General features: G+C 45.1%; 1 protein-coding gene across 1 annotated transcript in view; it reads right to left on the reverse strand.

The window, feature by feature from the left end:
• LOC115364852 (phosphatidylinositol 3-kinase regulatory subunit alpha-like) overlaps positions 1 to 16,046 on the reverse strand; it is a 37,128-nt gene that overhangs the window by 10,873 nt on the left and 10,209 nt on the right. Inside the window, 6 exon segments of the mRNA XM_030059494.1 lie at positions 2,417 to 2,519; positions 11,762 to 11,844; positions 12,533 to 12,731; positions 14,204 to 14,303; positions 14,305 to 14,321; positions 15,954 to 16,025. Of these exon segments, the coding sequence (XP_029915354.1) occupies positions 2,417 to 2,519; positions 11,762 to 11,844; positions 12,533 to 12,731; positions 14,204 to 14,303; positions 14,305 to 14,321; positions 15,954 to 16,025 (574 nt within the window).

The following is a 16,046-nucleotide window of genomic DNA, read 5'->3' on the forward strand; positions in this document are numbered from 1 at the left end:
GGTAACCGATTCGGAGGATGCAACGCGACTATCTTTCTCAGGCTCCCGTATCCCAAAATGCTTTGCGTGCTGCTGCTCAATCTAAAAAAGTTAACTGAAATGGCGACGGCAGCATCTAGTCGGAATTCATATTCAGATTTCACATTATAAATATTCGGTTTTTACTCATTTGAACATCCAACGCCATCTATGTTAAACCAAAACTCCAAAATTCAGTTCCTGTTCTGTCTTGTCTGACAGAAAGAAACGTTACAGTTCTGTCTCCGGAGTTTGTTGTCATGGGAACGGCGGTTACGCGACCTGGAAATACTCCCAAGGCTAGACCGTCCCATTTGGTTGACGGGGAGGACCCAGACTTCGAAGGATGCAGACCCTGAATTGGGACACGGCTACTGAGCGATGCATCCTCGCTAAAAGGGGCGCAGCAAGAACACATCCGGGAATTTGGACCGAACTTGGTCAGGTGAGAACTTTGGAATTGGAGCAGGACTCGGGTCGCGACTGATGCCGTTTGCACGAGTCCGCAAGAACACAAGAACACGAGTACAGACAAGAACGCGAACTGAGAAAGGCCCACGGTGCAGGGAAGGATCAGTCTCAGGTGCAAACCGTCAGGACCTCAGTTTGGGGGAGAAACATCTGAAGGGACAGGTGGGTGAGAGAGGAAGTTTAAAGATTTGTTGAAATTTTAATTTCCAGCCACCAGAGCAGGATGACATCACTGTTTACAGGGTATATGAAGGAATCTTGAAGTTAATTTTAATACCTTTTAAGACTTTTTCAAGACCTTCTCAATATTTTTTAATACCTCACAGCCACTTCAAGCTGTAACCATTTACATCAGTGATATTTTTAACTTAACAGTTTTAGTTTGTGACAAAGACTATAGACCACTGTGACACAACAAAATTCAGTTAGTTAATTCCCATTGACACGATGCTTATCTTCTTCTTGCATAATGTACAATGATTCCCTGACATTCCCCTCGACCGGCTGCAGCCAGTCTTCGAAGTCCGGCATTTCCAACCAGGACGCTGCAAATTTGCACTTTCCCATTATGTTTCGCGTGGCTTCATTTAACATTACGGTGCGTTCGTAATACGCACTGGGAGCGCCAGAGCGTACTTTGTGCTTCTGAATTTCCACCCGCCCGCTCGCTCTGCCGCTCTCAGAGACAATTTATGAACGCACCCACGATAGCCTAGTTTTTTATGTACCTGTTCATCTTTGTTTTTGAATAAAAATGAATAAATTCACACACTTTTACGATGTTTTTGGGACACAAACTCTTGGACAGCTAATTCAGAAAAAATACTTTCAAAATTTAAGACGTTATAAAGTCGTGATAAGACTTTAATACTTTTTAAGGGTCTTAATTTTCCCAAAATTGATTTATCACCTTTTAATACTTTTCAAGGCCCCGCAGATACCCTGGTTTAAGACGCTCCGCTTCACAGGAGGAGGAGGTCATGTGAGGTCGTTTCATGGAGACTCTCCCTGCGTTCCAATACTCATACTATCATACTATTTAGTAGGGAAAAAAAAGATTTAGTATGTCCCAATACATAGTATGTCAGATGCAGTATGCCAAGAGTACCAGGATGTTCTACTATATCCGGTCAGATTTCGCAGTATGGATTTCAGCATGCTGCTCTGGCCATTCTGACCCACAATCCTTTGTGCAGTGGACGTTACGTCGCACTGACTGAGTTGCGTGTACAAGCCATGCCCACATACGGACGACAACAAAACACACATATCGCACAAAACTCGCTCAGTGACAGCAGAAGCGACAGGAAGATAGAAGATAATAAATATGACAGAGGACAGCGCAGTGTGAAACAGCACCGGCATTTTGACAACAACATTCAAATTTGCCGCTACGGACGGCGGCGGAAGTGAGCGAGAGGGCCGGACTTCAGGGACGATGTATGTAGTGTGTCCCAATAGTATGCATATGCATGCATATTTCATACTTAACTGCATACTTTGTAAGGGCAGCTGCAGTACCTACTAAAAGTAAAAAGTATAAGTATGCGATTTGGAACGCAGGCTCTGTCTGATGATGCCGAGCAGCAGGTTTGCTGCTCTGCACGTTTTGGCTGGAGGAGCTAACAGTGCGATGCTATGTTATGCTAACGTCGCCGCTGTATCTGATTTCCAGCCTCACCGCTTTAGCTCTGTTTTTAGACGACAGCCACAGAACAACATATCCCCGCCGTCCTCCAGCAGCTGTGACGCACTTTACAGCCCGACTGACTCGTGTGGTCGCCATAGCAACTAACCGTAATTGGCATTTTATTCTGTGCGAAAGAAAATAAACAATCACCATTCGACTGCTCCAAATTCTGTAATTTGGTCTATACATGTATAAATTCTGTGTGTGTGTGTGTGTGTGTGTGTGTGTGTGTATTACCTGGATATATCACCCCAGTACCACTCAGAGTCCTGCAGAGCCATACTGTTATTGAAGCTGCTGGGAACTGGAGTGGACGGCTTCGCAGGTTTAGGAGGCAAAGCTGAGAAAGAGAGAGAGGGAGAGGGAGAGAGAGAGGGAGAGAGAGAGAGAGGGAGAGAGAGCTACATTAGTCATGAAATCCTCAGAAGAAACCAGCCTGTGAGATAAGTCAGGATGAATCAAACACTTTTCGCCAGTTTTTTCCTCCGTGCACAAAAATAACTTCACATGTTGGCTTTCCAACAACCGGAGCAGGTGAATGTTCCCCAGCCAGCGCCGGCCCACGCAGCCCTCCCACCTCCACTCAGGATCTACCCAAGTCCAAACAGCCCTCAGCTCGCTGTCATTATATTCACTGATCCAACACCAGCACACCAGCACCAGTGGCAGCCATTTTAGCTCCAGCAGGTTCAGCTGCTCTGACACTGAAAGCAAACAGTCACCAAAGGTCAGTTCCTCTCCCACGGAGCGCGGCGAGCAGGAAACTCAGGAGATGGACGGACACTCGATACGCTCGTCAACACAGCTGGACTCATCTGGAGTCGACAGCCAATTACATAAAAAAAAAAAAAAACTGGCTCCAGGCATGTTGGGTGAATGGGAGAACTGGTTGGGTTTATACGTTATGACCTCACCAGGACTCCCACTCCGCGACAAATGCACAATTCCCTGAAATTTCCAGGACTTTTCCCGATGAAAATCCTTCCTTAAGCACACTTCAGATTCAAAGGGTGTATTAAAGTTTATTACTGTGTTACTGCCAGGGAAGTGAACATAACATCAACACAATGGAGAATAAAAATTATGTTTGATGAATAACTAGCTACTGATTTATTATAGGTTTTTTTTTTTTTTGGAGCTGAGGTCTAAAAAAAAATTCCACGACTTGTGCTAACAATTCATTTAATTCTAGGGAAATACTCAAGGCCCAATAACACAATATTACCACAATACTGAAGTCAGAATATGGCAGTATTGCAATTTAAATATTTTGCAATATGCACACTATTGCGATAACGTGTTACAATTTTTTACATTTTATCAACTGCAAATTATTGTTTTGTCCCCAATGGAAAGCTTTTTCAACATCTGGTTTATCTAATAAGTGTTTAATTACTGTGTTCATCTCTTTTCAGTCACTTTTATTGCAGCAGAATGGGACAGACAGACTCACTCTGTCATGAAAGCGTCACAAATTTTGCATTGATTTGCGGTGATACACCCGCATCCGCACTATTGATTTTTGTCCCCACCCTTATTTAATTCCCTGACTGGGAAAGACTTTTCAAAAGTCCATGAGTTTTAAGAAATTCCATGACCAGTGGGGGGGGGGGGGGGGGGGGGGGGGGGGGGGGGGGGGGGGGGGGGGGGGGGGGGGGGGTTGTTGTTGTTGTTGTTGTTGTTGTTGTTGTTGTTGTTGTGAGCGACCGCTTGTCATTCGTTTGAAAATGAGCCTGGAGACACCGAGAGCGGTAGGACGACTGGCGACAAGACCTGAGCGACTACGCAACACAGAGAGAACAGCTCAAATTTATGCAAATCTAACGTGATGTGGCGTAGCAACGGCCAATCAGAGGGCAGATGGGTCTGCCACATGATCTTTCACAATAAAGAGATTCTAACCGAGCAACTAGGGGTGCAACGGATCAAAAAACTCACGGATCGGATCGGATAATTTTTCAGATCAGCAAAAAAAAAAAAAAAAAAAAAAAAAAAAAAAAAAGACAAGACAAGACAAATATAACTTTGTCCTCCATTTATTTTGTAAAACACGTTTGCCCATTAAATAAAAACATTCAACTAAAAATGTCCATCCAATGTTTAATTAAAATTTTAAATTACATAAAAACAACTTAAAGTGCAATTTAAGGCGTGATACCTTCTAATTTCGGGTGCCACAGTGCCTACACACCGTAATGGTTTTGTCCACCAGGGACGGTTTTTGCTATGGACAATGTGGGCAACCGGCCAGGGCGCAGTCTACTTGGGGGCGCAAGAGCGCCCTCCAAAAAAAAAGAAAAAAAAAAGAAAAGAAAAGTGCGCCCTCAAAAAAAAAAACTCCAAAAAAACCTGATTTTAAGATGACCCCTCTTTTTCAAGACCCTTTTTTGGAAAAATAGGCTACTTTTTATATGGACAAAATCTTGTTTGAATAAAAAAAGCCACCGGCCTGCACCAGGCGGGACTGGTGCCGCGGTAGGAGTAGTAACATGGAAGGGCGCAAGCCAGTAATTTCGCCTAGGACAGCAACATAGGCAGAACCGCCACTGTCCTACATCCTATTTCCACCATCATTGTCTGTTACAGGGAAACCAAAATGCTCATATACATGCGACTTAAATGATGCAGGAGGTTTTTCAAGTTCCTCTGCTCCTCCGCTAGCCATGATTACCGCAGCGCTTGACCAGTGTGGATTGCACCTGCGCCCTTCATGTGAACGCGCACAACTTTTTTTTTTTCATCAACCAATCCGCGGACCACGCGTGTGCCGAACCGCGGAGAGGGATCCGTACGGATCACGGATCAACGATGATCCGTTGCACCGCTACGAGCAACCAGGTAAACACGGAGCCACAAAGCCTGTCTGTGTGAGGCCAGCAACATCAAGAGGAATCTTCCTTCGGGGAGCATAACACACTCATTACATATCAAGGCAATCTTTTATCCAATATCAACTTCTTGTGTGAAAAGTTGACATTTTGGCCTAATGGTGGTACGACGGGAAAGGCTGTGAGGCCACAAAATGGATAGGGTCCATCCTCTGAGGGGCTCGAACGTACTCGGCAAATTTCATGGTAAACATCCTGTAGATTTTGAGAGGTGTTGATGGACGGAGGGATGAAGCCGAAATGCCCAGGCCCAGGCCGAGTTCCTTGATGTATGAGCTATAAAAGTTTCATTTGCAGCCTGCAGCTCAGCGCCTGAAAGATGCCTTGTGTGAAGCCAGCTCTTCGCGGTGAGGGCAGCTTCTACTAAAATGATTATTTACTGTTGATTATTTGATGATTTTAATTATTTACTGTCAAGCCTTCTTCACGTTCTGGAGCACAATCATTCACAGTGACAGATTACCTGCACAAGCCTCCACAGCTGCTCTCTGTGGAGAAAGAGTCTGTGAGGTTTTGCAAAACAAATGAGAAAATAAAAAATCTGACAGTGGTGCATGCATGGAAAAAAAAAAAAAACACTCAGAACTGACTTAAGGATAAATGTCACTCCCTTCACAAGCCTCTGCAGTTGTTTTCTGTGCCATTTGAAACTGCATGAAAGTGAAGGATGAAAACAGGGCTGAGATTGGGTGTCCTTTGTCCTGCTGAGCGCCTGCAGCCCTACCTGGACTCTGCATGTTAATGTAGCACAGGATCTTCTCTCTTCCACGCAGCGGCGGCTCGGCCTCGGCCCTCCCTGCCTCCTCTCGCTCCATCTCCCCCCCACCACCACCACCACCTCCTTCACCTCCACGCCACTACTGAGCCGCTGTGATCGGCAAAGCAGATCCACTCTGTGAATCCCTGTCTGGGTCTCTCATGGCTCCCCGAGTCTCTGATTTATCCGCCTGCAGTCAATCACGCGGACGTCCTGATGCTGTCTCCCCGCCGTCTAAAATATTTTCCGGTACATTCGAGCACGTTGTGTACAAAAGGAGAATGATAATAGAGCAACAAAAATCTGCCAGATATCCTATTTTGCGTGTGCCTCCTCCTCCTCCTCTCTCTGCCGCTGCACATGAAACTGAAGCAGGTCAGGAAATCAGATCTGTGCAGAAAGCAACGGCACGTCAAACTAGTTTCTTCACACGAACCCTAAACAGCCGCTGTCTGGCTTCTCGTCTTCAGTTTTTAGTATCTACAGCTACTTGCATGTATTCTCTCTTTCTCTCTCTCTCTCTCTCTCTCTCTCTCCCTCTCAGTTCAAAGCTCAGGAGAGCAGCTTGGAGATGTGTGACATCACCGTCGCCCCCGGCCAATCCGGCGATGGCAGTGATATCACTGAGGCAACGCCCCCACCCCCCCACCCCCCCTCCTCCACTGCTGCATCCTTCATGCTCAGGGAGGATGATGTCATCGTTTTAGCCGGCTGGTGTCTGACTGGCGGACTAAATGGATGAAGAAATGACCGGATACGAGTCTTGACGGCTGATTGAATGAAACCCTGCATCAGAAAAATGTTGACAAGTCCTCCGGTCTGATCTTCAGTGTTCACATCTTGATTTTACTCAAACAATCTCCACAAACAAAGTGTCATTTTCCTGATCCTCGTGGCTGATCTGCCTTGTTTCACCACATTTATATTTGACTAAACGACATTGTTAAGATGGAGATGTTCGGCCCCGCCAGTGAAAGCGTGATGCTCTGTGAACACCTTTGCTGGTTAGCCGTTTCCCTGCTGTGGTGGCCACAAAAGTAAGATTGACTTTTACAGTTTTATCAAACTAAATACAGCACATTTCCCCCACGACAAACCTTTGAGATTAAAAGCGGCAAACAGCCAGAGCAAGAGTCAGACAGGTACACTGTTCCACCTGTGGTATTCCTATAGTTAAAAAAATGACTCACTTATGTATGACTATTTTTTTTAAACTCCTTGTTTTTAGGCTATTTCTTACATTGAATTGATTTAAATCGGCTAATCACACACACAAGTATCGCAATTTTTTGTACATTTTTTAATCTTCTCTTATAACTGAATTCATTTAAAGTGAAGATAAGATGAAAGGTTGTATTGTGTGAAACTAGATGACCTAAGGAATCCATCTGCACCATGTCGTGCTCAGCTGTCGGCAAGGGGAGTAAACATCGCCCCAAAGTTCGGCTAAATTTTGGCGAGGGGAAAAACTGGCATGGTCCCTTGACCTCTGACCTCCAGGTGTGTGGATGAAAATGGGTTCTTCACTAATTCTACTGAGACAGCGGCCGTTTCGTGTAGTAGACATGGGTTAGCGTGTAATTTTGGTGGTGTGTGCTATTGTGAGATGTGAGTCCCTGAGTACGTGTGCACACACACATATACAGTCTAAATATTTATCTAATAAATTCTGTTTATTTAATGGTGCATTTAAAACAGGAACAGAGTACAGTAAATGTATCGCACCAGACACAGCACAATGCTAATTCCCATCTGCCATCAAAATCTTTGGAAAACTGTGCTTCTTAACCCTCTTATTATGTTTGCGGTCAATTTGAGCCCACTCAGTGTTTAAAGTCTCTCAATAAATGATTAACATTTTTTTTTTTTTTTGCTTCATTTTTAATGAGTTTTCCTAATGTCATGGGTTCTACCGGGTAAACATGAAATTCACATGATGATGTGTTTTCAATGTCCTGTACACACTTTGTAACGCATCGGTTATAAATAACAAAAATCTGTACTTAGAAATAATATAAAGCCATTAAAACACCACAAATTAATATTTTTTCCAATTTTAGGTCAATCAGTGAGATTTTACTGTTGATTTGCATATTTTTCCATAGTCTCTGTGTGTGACTGGTCAATATGGTCATTTTATTCCATATTGTCTGTATTTATCAGTCTCAGGCAATGACAGAGCTTGAAAATGAGGCGTGGCCGCGACTTGAAAAAAATATGTTGATGCACCGGATACGCTAAAGTCAAATATCAGCACAAGTGAATTTCCTTCAAGATGAATAAAGTATCTATCTATCTATCTATCTATCTAAGTCAGGAGGAGGCCACATGAATCCTCCTGAGCTGTGAGGTCTTCATCAGACGAACGCCCAGGTAAGTTAAACCTTTTCAGCTCACACCTGTGGAGTAGAGCAGGAAGCTGGGCGGCTCAAGGTCCGGCCACCTTTCACATCACAAACGGTGACACCAGAGTTCACCTGCAGCCGTACAGAGACCACCTCCACGGGGCGGCCGTTTTGGAGCGCACCTGAGTGAGAGGCCCAAAGGAACCTGGGCCGACCGAAACACTGCCTGTGTCAAAACACCCGCAGAGGCTGACACTGCCGACATTTTGCAAAATCTACACCAGTTCCATGGTACAGATGATGAATTTATTTTAGGAACCATCTGTACCCGCTGGTTGCTATTATTGGTTTATTGTGGCGGTACAGAACGACCCAGCGTGGTTTGAGGTTTCACAGAGGAAGCGACTCTGAGTGCGTCTGTATCGCAAACCCCCAATGACAGGCCATCATTTCTTCTCCTGTTCTCAATATATGAACAAGTTTATGCCGTCATTTCCAAATCAGGTAACAAGCCTTTTTGTTCTCCTTGTGCTGTTCAGCGGGCCGGCCGGCGGAGAGATGACGTGTGTGCTGAAATGCACGAATGACGCTTGGATGTGACATTCAGGCCGTGCAGTTGAGCAACACCTTTGCCTTGTGACTGCGACTCATTCTGATCAGAGGAAGTGAAAAATGTTAATGTCCTCGGATCCAAAATAACATGACCTCCGTTTGCATTAAAAAGACTGCACCAGTGTTCTACAGTGTGGGCATTTCCCTCTTTGATTTGCCCCTAAAAATAGATAATAATTTGTGCTGACTGGAAAAATAATTTACCAACACAGCGTGCGAGATTACAATCCGCTGTTACAAATGTGAACAAAACAACTGTGATCACTGAACGACAGCAGAACGTAATAAAGTGTTGACCTTACTTCAGGTTTACAGAGGCGTCTGCAAACGGAAAAGCCCCGTGTTCCCGCTGACGTCGCCTCGGACGGGCGCGCCTTTTGCTGCAGCGCAGAGTCAGAGGCTCTGCTGCGTTTTGCTGTCTACGGCTAAGTTAGTGTAATTAACTATAACTAAACTAAACACTAAAACTAGGTGTGAAGACACATTTTAGTACATTGAAATAAAATTAAAAACTAGTCTTTAGAAACAAACAAAAACTAACTGGAACGATATTGCGCTCTTAGCTATTCTGACAAACAGCGGCCAGATTAGAATAAAACAACCAACTCCCACTGACAGCAACAACAACTCAACTGGAACCAGCAAACCCCGTCTGGAGACTCGACTGCACTGACATCAAAACTTAAAAACAAAATAAAAATAAAAACCGATGAAGAATACAGAACTATAGTAACTGACTGACGGTCTTTCTAGTGTCTCTGCTCTCCTCCGAGTAAACGAAGACACTCAGGTGCCCCACGTCACAACGGGGCACCTGGGAGTTGACCACAAATGCACCCAAACACCCAGTTACATTTCGTTTTCGGCAGGAGGATACGCTACTTTAGCTGGCAGGTTTTTTTATTTCTTTCTTTATTTTTTTGGGGAACAGCAAAAAACTTAGCACATCTATTCCTCGGGCAGGTGCATCGGAAAAGGACAAACCAGTCCATTGAAGTAATTGAAGGATAGATTCCCGCACACTGGCCAACTGGAAGTTTTTTTATTTTTTTTTTTGAAAATGAGTGTGTACAAGACGTCATATGAATTATTCGCATAATGAATACTTGACGCACAACTCCCAGGTGTGTGTGAGTGGGAGGCAGCGGTTCTGCTGGGACTGAGCTGACAGGTGAGCCAGGTGAGTCGCCCTGTTTTGAATCAGCCTCCTTCAACTAGTCGATTTTCTCCTGCTGAACATCTGACTGAACATTAGGGCTGTCCCGATCGATCGACTTAATCGATTATATCGGTGACATAATTATGTCGACGCGTACAACATACCGTCCAGTTGTTGTCGATTACGCAGTTTACACAAACGGCGTACAGCAGACGCTGACGTTCATGAACAGAAGTGGAAAAAACGTCAGAGGCTGCAGGTCCGAGCCTTTCAGACGGAGCAGAGGGCAGCAGCGACACCAAACAGCCAAAGAGACGGTCAGAGACGTGAAAAGGAGCTGGTTAAGCACTAGCTGACTTGCTTGTCGTACTGTACAGGTGTGATGTGCGATATGATAACTGTTTTTCTTTTTTTTACATTGATATACAGTAAAGTCTAAGCACTTTGACTTGTTTAGTGCTTTTTTGTAACTTTCATACTCACTGTTGTGACACATCAGAAGGTTTTTTTTTATATACGCTATTTTGTACCTTTGCACTCCCATTTTTGGGGAAACACGACATTGAGGAGCGTACTCTTGTATTTGGAAAAGGGGGGGGGGGGGGGGGGGGGGGGGGGGGGACAAATAAGGTATGCTTCCTCCAGCCTTTTTTGTATCTTTTTTTTTCTTTTAATCTCTTTTTTGCTGTGTATAGACTCTGTGTCTTGTGATTGTTGTTTTTTACGGCATCGAGGTAAATAAAGAAACTGAAACTGAACTGAACTGAAAAGTGTGCAGATCTTTTAAAGAGAAGCCAGAAGACTCGGTCGTCTTTGCAAAGCGGAGACGGCGTCCCTCAGCGGCTCCACAGCGACGAGCGAGCAGCTGGAGCGGGACGTCCTGATGCTGCTGGAGGACGACAGGAAGCAAACAGCTGGACGATCCTCAGTCTGACTCACTGATGACCAACTAACGTGAAGTTACGGCAACACGGCAGCATGAAGGAGTTAAAGCAGCACCAGGTCACTTTGACTGAGAAACTTAACGATGCACGTTCATACGGGGCACATAACAAAAAAAAAACGTTAGATAACTTGAAAAATTAATCATTTGACTGATCGACTAATCGTAAAAATAGCTGATAGATTAATCAGGAGAAAAATAATCGTTCAGGACGGCCCTGCTGAACATCATCATGACGTTTGGAAGCGTTCAGTTCATCCGACAGGAAGGAGGCGGCTCTGCATGAGACGACTGACACAGTACACTTACCCTCTACTTATTTGTACTTTTTGTATATTGCTGTATATTGTATACAGGTTGTTCATTGTATATAGGAATGTCATATATTCTTTCTATTTTATCTTTATTTTTATTTTATTTTAATCTATTTTATTTTTTATTATTATTATTATCGTTATTATTATTATTATTATTATTTTTTATTTATTTTATTTATTTTTTTTACTTGCACAGTGCTGGAGTTGTTGCAATTACATTTCACTGCTGCTGTACCTGTACATTCATGCATGTGACGAATAAATCTTGAATCTTGGAGGGAACCGACTGGAGCGAGGGATAAGAGACGGTCAGTCGGCCAATCACATGAGACCTCAGAGCCCATGTGACCGGACGCTGCAGCTGAAGGCTCACAGCCTCAGACGCAGATGGACGGGCACACGGCGCTCGCCCAGGAACACCAGTGACCCGACCAGTGAGGGGAGCAGAACCACACAAACTGAACCTGCCAAATCAACGATGGGCCGGGACGTAGCCCCTCCACACACACACACACACACACACACACACACACACACACACAGACGGGGTGTGTGTATTACCTGGTGCAGCCTGGTTCATGTTGAGTTCGCTGGTGATCAGAACTTCCAGCACCTGAACCAGCAGATCTGAACTGGACTCAGAACTGGTGAACAGAACAAAACACCCAGTCAGATTAACAGACTTACAGCAGCACACACACACACACACACACACACACACACACACACACACCAAAATGCCAAGCTTTAATGACTTTATGAGAACAACTTTACTCATATGGCACCTCTCTGAAACTAAATTCCCCCCCAAAAAAAGACAAGTGATCAAATCAATGTAAAAGGATAAATCAGTTAAAAGAATGAAGTCAAAATAAATTCAAATGTTGAGAAAATCAAAGAGTTTTTTTTTTGTCATTCTGGATACTTAAGGTGATTTTCTCACTAACGCTGTTTCAGGAAGACACAGTCAGTTTCCTTCATGCTGACGATCATGTGAGATTCACGGTTTGAGTCATCGTCTCTCTCACTTCCTGACGCCGCCTCGTGACCACGAGCTCACAGGACTGCTCTGCTCTATCACAGGTGTTTTTATTTACAGAGAGACTGACTTAACCTTTATGGATGTTTTTTTTATTTTTTGGGAAACGTGTTGTGTTACTGAATAACTGCCAAAAGGTAAAGGTAATGGAAAAAAAATGACATAAATGAAATAAAAACCAGTGACACGACATTTGCTGTGTGCTGCCAGAGCTTTGACTTGACTGTTCGACTACTCTGTCTGTGTGTGTGTGTGTGTGTGTGTGTGTGTGTGTGTGTGTGTGTGAGGCTGACCCCGCGGGCGGTCTGAACAGCAGCGGGCTGAAGGCCTCGGCCAGGCCGCGGGGGCTCAGCTGGTTCCTGGAGGCGTGCAGGCAGAGCCGGGCGAGGTGGCGCACCAGGCTGAGCAGCGTCAGGCCGTACTGGGCGGGGCAGGCGGGCGAGCTGGCCACGCCCCGCAGCACCTGGGCGCAGTCCTCCGGGTCGCGCACCTCTGGAGGGGGAAGGAGGAGGAGAAGCAGCGTGAACACACAGAGGCTTTGGTTAGCATGACTGAGCGGCTGGGTTATGATGCTGTCAGACTCATCCAATATGCATCATGGGATTTTTTTTTTTTTTAAACTGGAGTGGTGTGAGGAGAGGTCAGGTGGTGGTGCTGTAATCTCTGACTACAGGATCCACCGCAGATTAACTTCTCCTCAAAACGCTCCAGTTCCAGACGTGGATTTCAGAGCCTCGTGATTCGCTGAGTGAGTCAGACGCCTCACAGCTGCTGGGAGGCTGACCGAGCCAGGCTAACCACTCCCATAGACTTCAAGTCTTTATGCTAAGCTAACAGGAAAAGGGAACTGAACCACTGGACGTCCAGAGGTGAAAATGGTGTCCAACATCTGGTCTCAGTCTGGGGGATTTAGTCCAAAGTGTTGGAGGATTTAAGGTTGCAAAATTCCAGGAATTTTCCAAATTGGAAACTTTCCATCAGAATTAATGGGAATTAATGGGAATAAACTGGAAATGAACAAATTTACAGGTTAGCCTGTAACCGGGAATTTAAATGTAGTTGAAAAAACATCTTGCAGCATAATCTGGATTAAAACAACCAGATTTAACGCAGATTCAGCGGAGCTCCTCCATCACATGCACCTGTCTCGCCTGTATCCAGGCAGGTAGGTCTGATGATGTTGCTGGGCTGAAGGTATTTGATCTGCAGTGTTAAAATTTAACTGGAGAAAATAAATCTTAACGTGTTGACAGAGCAGCTGATTAATCAGTCATGGTGCCGTGAGGTTCCTCTGCCTCGTTCCTGTTTTCATACAAGGTTCTAGTTCCAGTTGAGGTTCTAGTTTGACTTGTGACTGAGGAGAGCTGCTCTCTGGTTCTGTGTCCAGCATCGGCTGGAAAGGATCGAGGGAAAATGCAGAAACATGCAGAAGCCAGAGGCTGGAGAAGCTCAAGAGAAAATACTGTCATTAATGTTTCTGTTGTTCGGTTGTACTAAAGTTGTACTCACAAATAAATCAAAGTCAATGATGTCATTTTTTAAATGTGTATTGGTTTGCACGCACGGCTGCTTATGACAAAACAAAATTTACAAAACCCCCCAGCTTAACTTCCTCTGGAAAATGTCCAGAAAGTTTCTTACCCGAAATGTTCCGCCCCTTTGCGACGCTGGGAGTTTTCCAGTAAATTAAATGTATTTCTAGCCTCAAAGGGCTTTTCATCAGGCACAGTGAGAACAGCCTGCCTGTCACAATATCACAGCATCTGAAATCCCACATGATCTAGTTTCATGTCAGGATACTGATCAGACTGATGTTTGACTCAGGTGGTCACTGATGTGGCGGGGTGTTAGCTGTGTGTGTGGACAGTGTGTGTGTGTGTGTGGACAGTGTGTGGTAGAGTGATGCAGTCTGCTCCGGTTGGATCTGGTTTGATCCGGTTCAGTGTCCCGGGCGGGGCTCTGACCTTGCACGGCGTGGATCATGTCGGTCTGCAGCGAGGCGGGCAGGACGGGACCGGGCAGCTCCTGCAGGAACCTCACCACCCCGTCACACAGAGACGACACCCTCCAGCTGCTCCAGGTCTGAAAACAAACACACCTCCGTGAGAGGGGCGGGGCCTGACGGCGGCTCGCTGTGGGATTTGTAAAAAATCTAGTACCAAATTAGGAAAAAGTTACGAGAAAATGACCTGAAATTTAGCCAAAAAAAGCATAAAAAACAACAACAGATGAAGTGAGCTGAGATAAAGCAACAAAAAAGTCCTGAGGAGAATCTCTGGTTTTCTATCTTTAGTTAATAAATCTGTCTCCTTTTTCATGATCATCATTATTATTATTTAGCAATGATCAGGTAAGTTTCTTTTGTTTGTTTTAAAGTTAATCTCCAGGTAATTTTCTAGAAACCCTCTGGTAAGTGTCCTGCTGAGCTGCTCATTGCCCCGCGTCTGAAAGAAATCCTGGACATTTGCTCGGGTTTCCGGGGGTAAAACGCCTGTGAGGCTGCGCTCAGGCGCCTCTCACAAGCAGTTAAACACAAATCTGACATCCGTGCAGGTTTCTAAGGTTTTTTACTGTCCGGTTAACTCACGATATCAAAACTCTGACTTAATATCAATCGATGTTATACAGGATTTAAAGTAACTTAATTTTAAATTGAATTTTACAAAGCAGAATCACGGAGGGTAAAGCCGCACAGCGCTAACTCCGCGTGTTTACTTTAACCGGCACTCGGGACACAGCCCTGTAGGCTTTACACCGATCACCGATCAGTGAGTTTAAATAAACCGATCACCGATCAGTGAGTTTAAATAAACCGATCACCGATCAGTGAGTTTAAATAAACCGATCACCGATCAGTGAGTTTAAATAAACCGATCACCGATCCGATCACATGAGGGAGCAATATGTCTATTTAAATAACTTGCTTATTAACTGTATATTATGTACCGTTTACTGAGTATCAACAAAAGTATTCTCAAGCATTTTTTGCCAATGTTTAACAATCTTTGCCCCAAATCTTGAAGGAGTCCCACACCACCGCCATGTTTGTTTGAATCAAGATTCAAAAAACTTTATTGTCCATTACATATGGCGCTTTTCCACCAGCACCTACTCGACTCGACTCGCCTCGCCTCGGTTTCGGTGGTTTTCCATTACAACTGAGTACCACCTCGCCGTCGGGGGAGTCGTCATAGCAACGTGGCTCCACCGCCAAGCACAGAAAAGTCTCCGCCTCTTCATTTGACCGCGGTGCCGGTTTGCTTGCCATTTTCCAACTTTGCCAACTTCAGCGATGATCAACGCGCACGGTCGCTGTTGCCGTTTTCTTTTAAAAATGCCGGGTTTGGTTTTAGTGACAGGGCTCAAAACTAACACGGCGGTGGTGTGGAACGTTTTCGGAGTAAATGAGGCAGATAAAAAAATGCAACGGCAGCATCTGCAAAAAGTTTCAACACGACAATGACGTCATTGATCGGATCGGCGGATTAAGACATTACAGCCGAGACAGCCGATCACACAAATTGTATAAAATGCAAAATATCGGCCGATCAGATCAGATCGGTGGAAAGCCTACAGCCCCGTCTGTAGAAAAGGATCCATCGGAGGAGGGGAACATTTAAGCGTGACAGCCGCTCCTCCAAACAACACAAACTGCATCGTGCGTGCCGTCGCTGGCAGACAGGGAGTGTGGCCGCGGCGGGAAGTGTGTCTCACCGGTGTCGGCCAGCTGCCGGGCGTCCAGAGCTCCTCCGGCCAGGCTCCGGTACAGACTGCAGCTCTCCAGGCCTGCAGCAACACACCAACACA

The sequence above is a fragment of the Myripristis murdjan genome, chromosome 9 (assembly GCF_902150065.1).
Source record: "Myripristis murdjan chromosome 9, fMyrMur1.1, whole genome shotgun sequence".
Classification (NCBI taxonomy): Eukaryota; Metazoa; Chordata; class Actinopteri; order Holocentriformes; family Holocentridae; genus Myripristis; species Myripristis murdjan.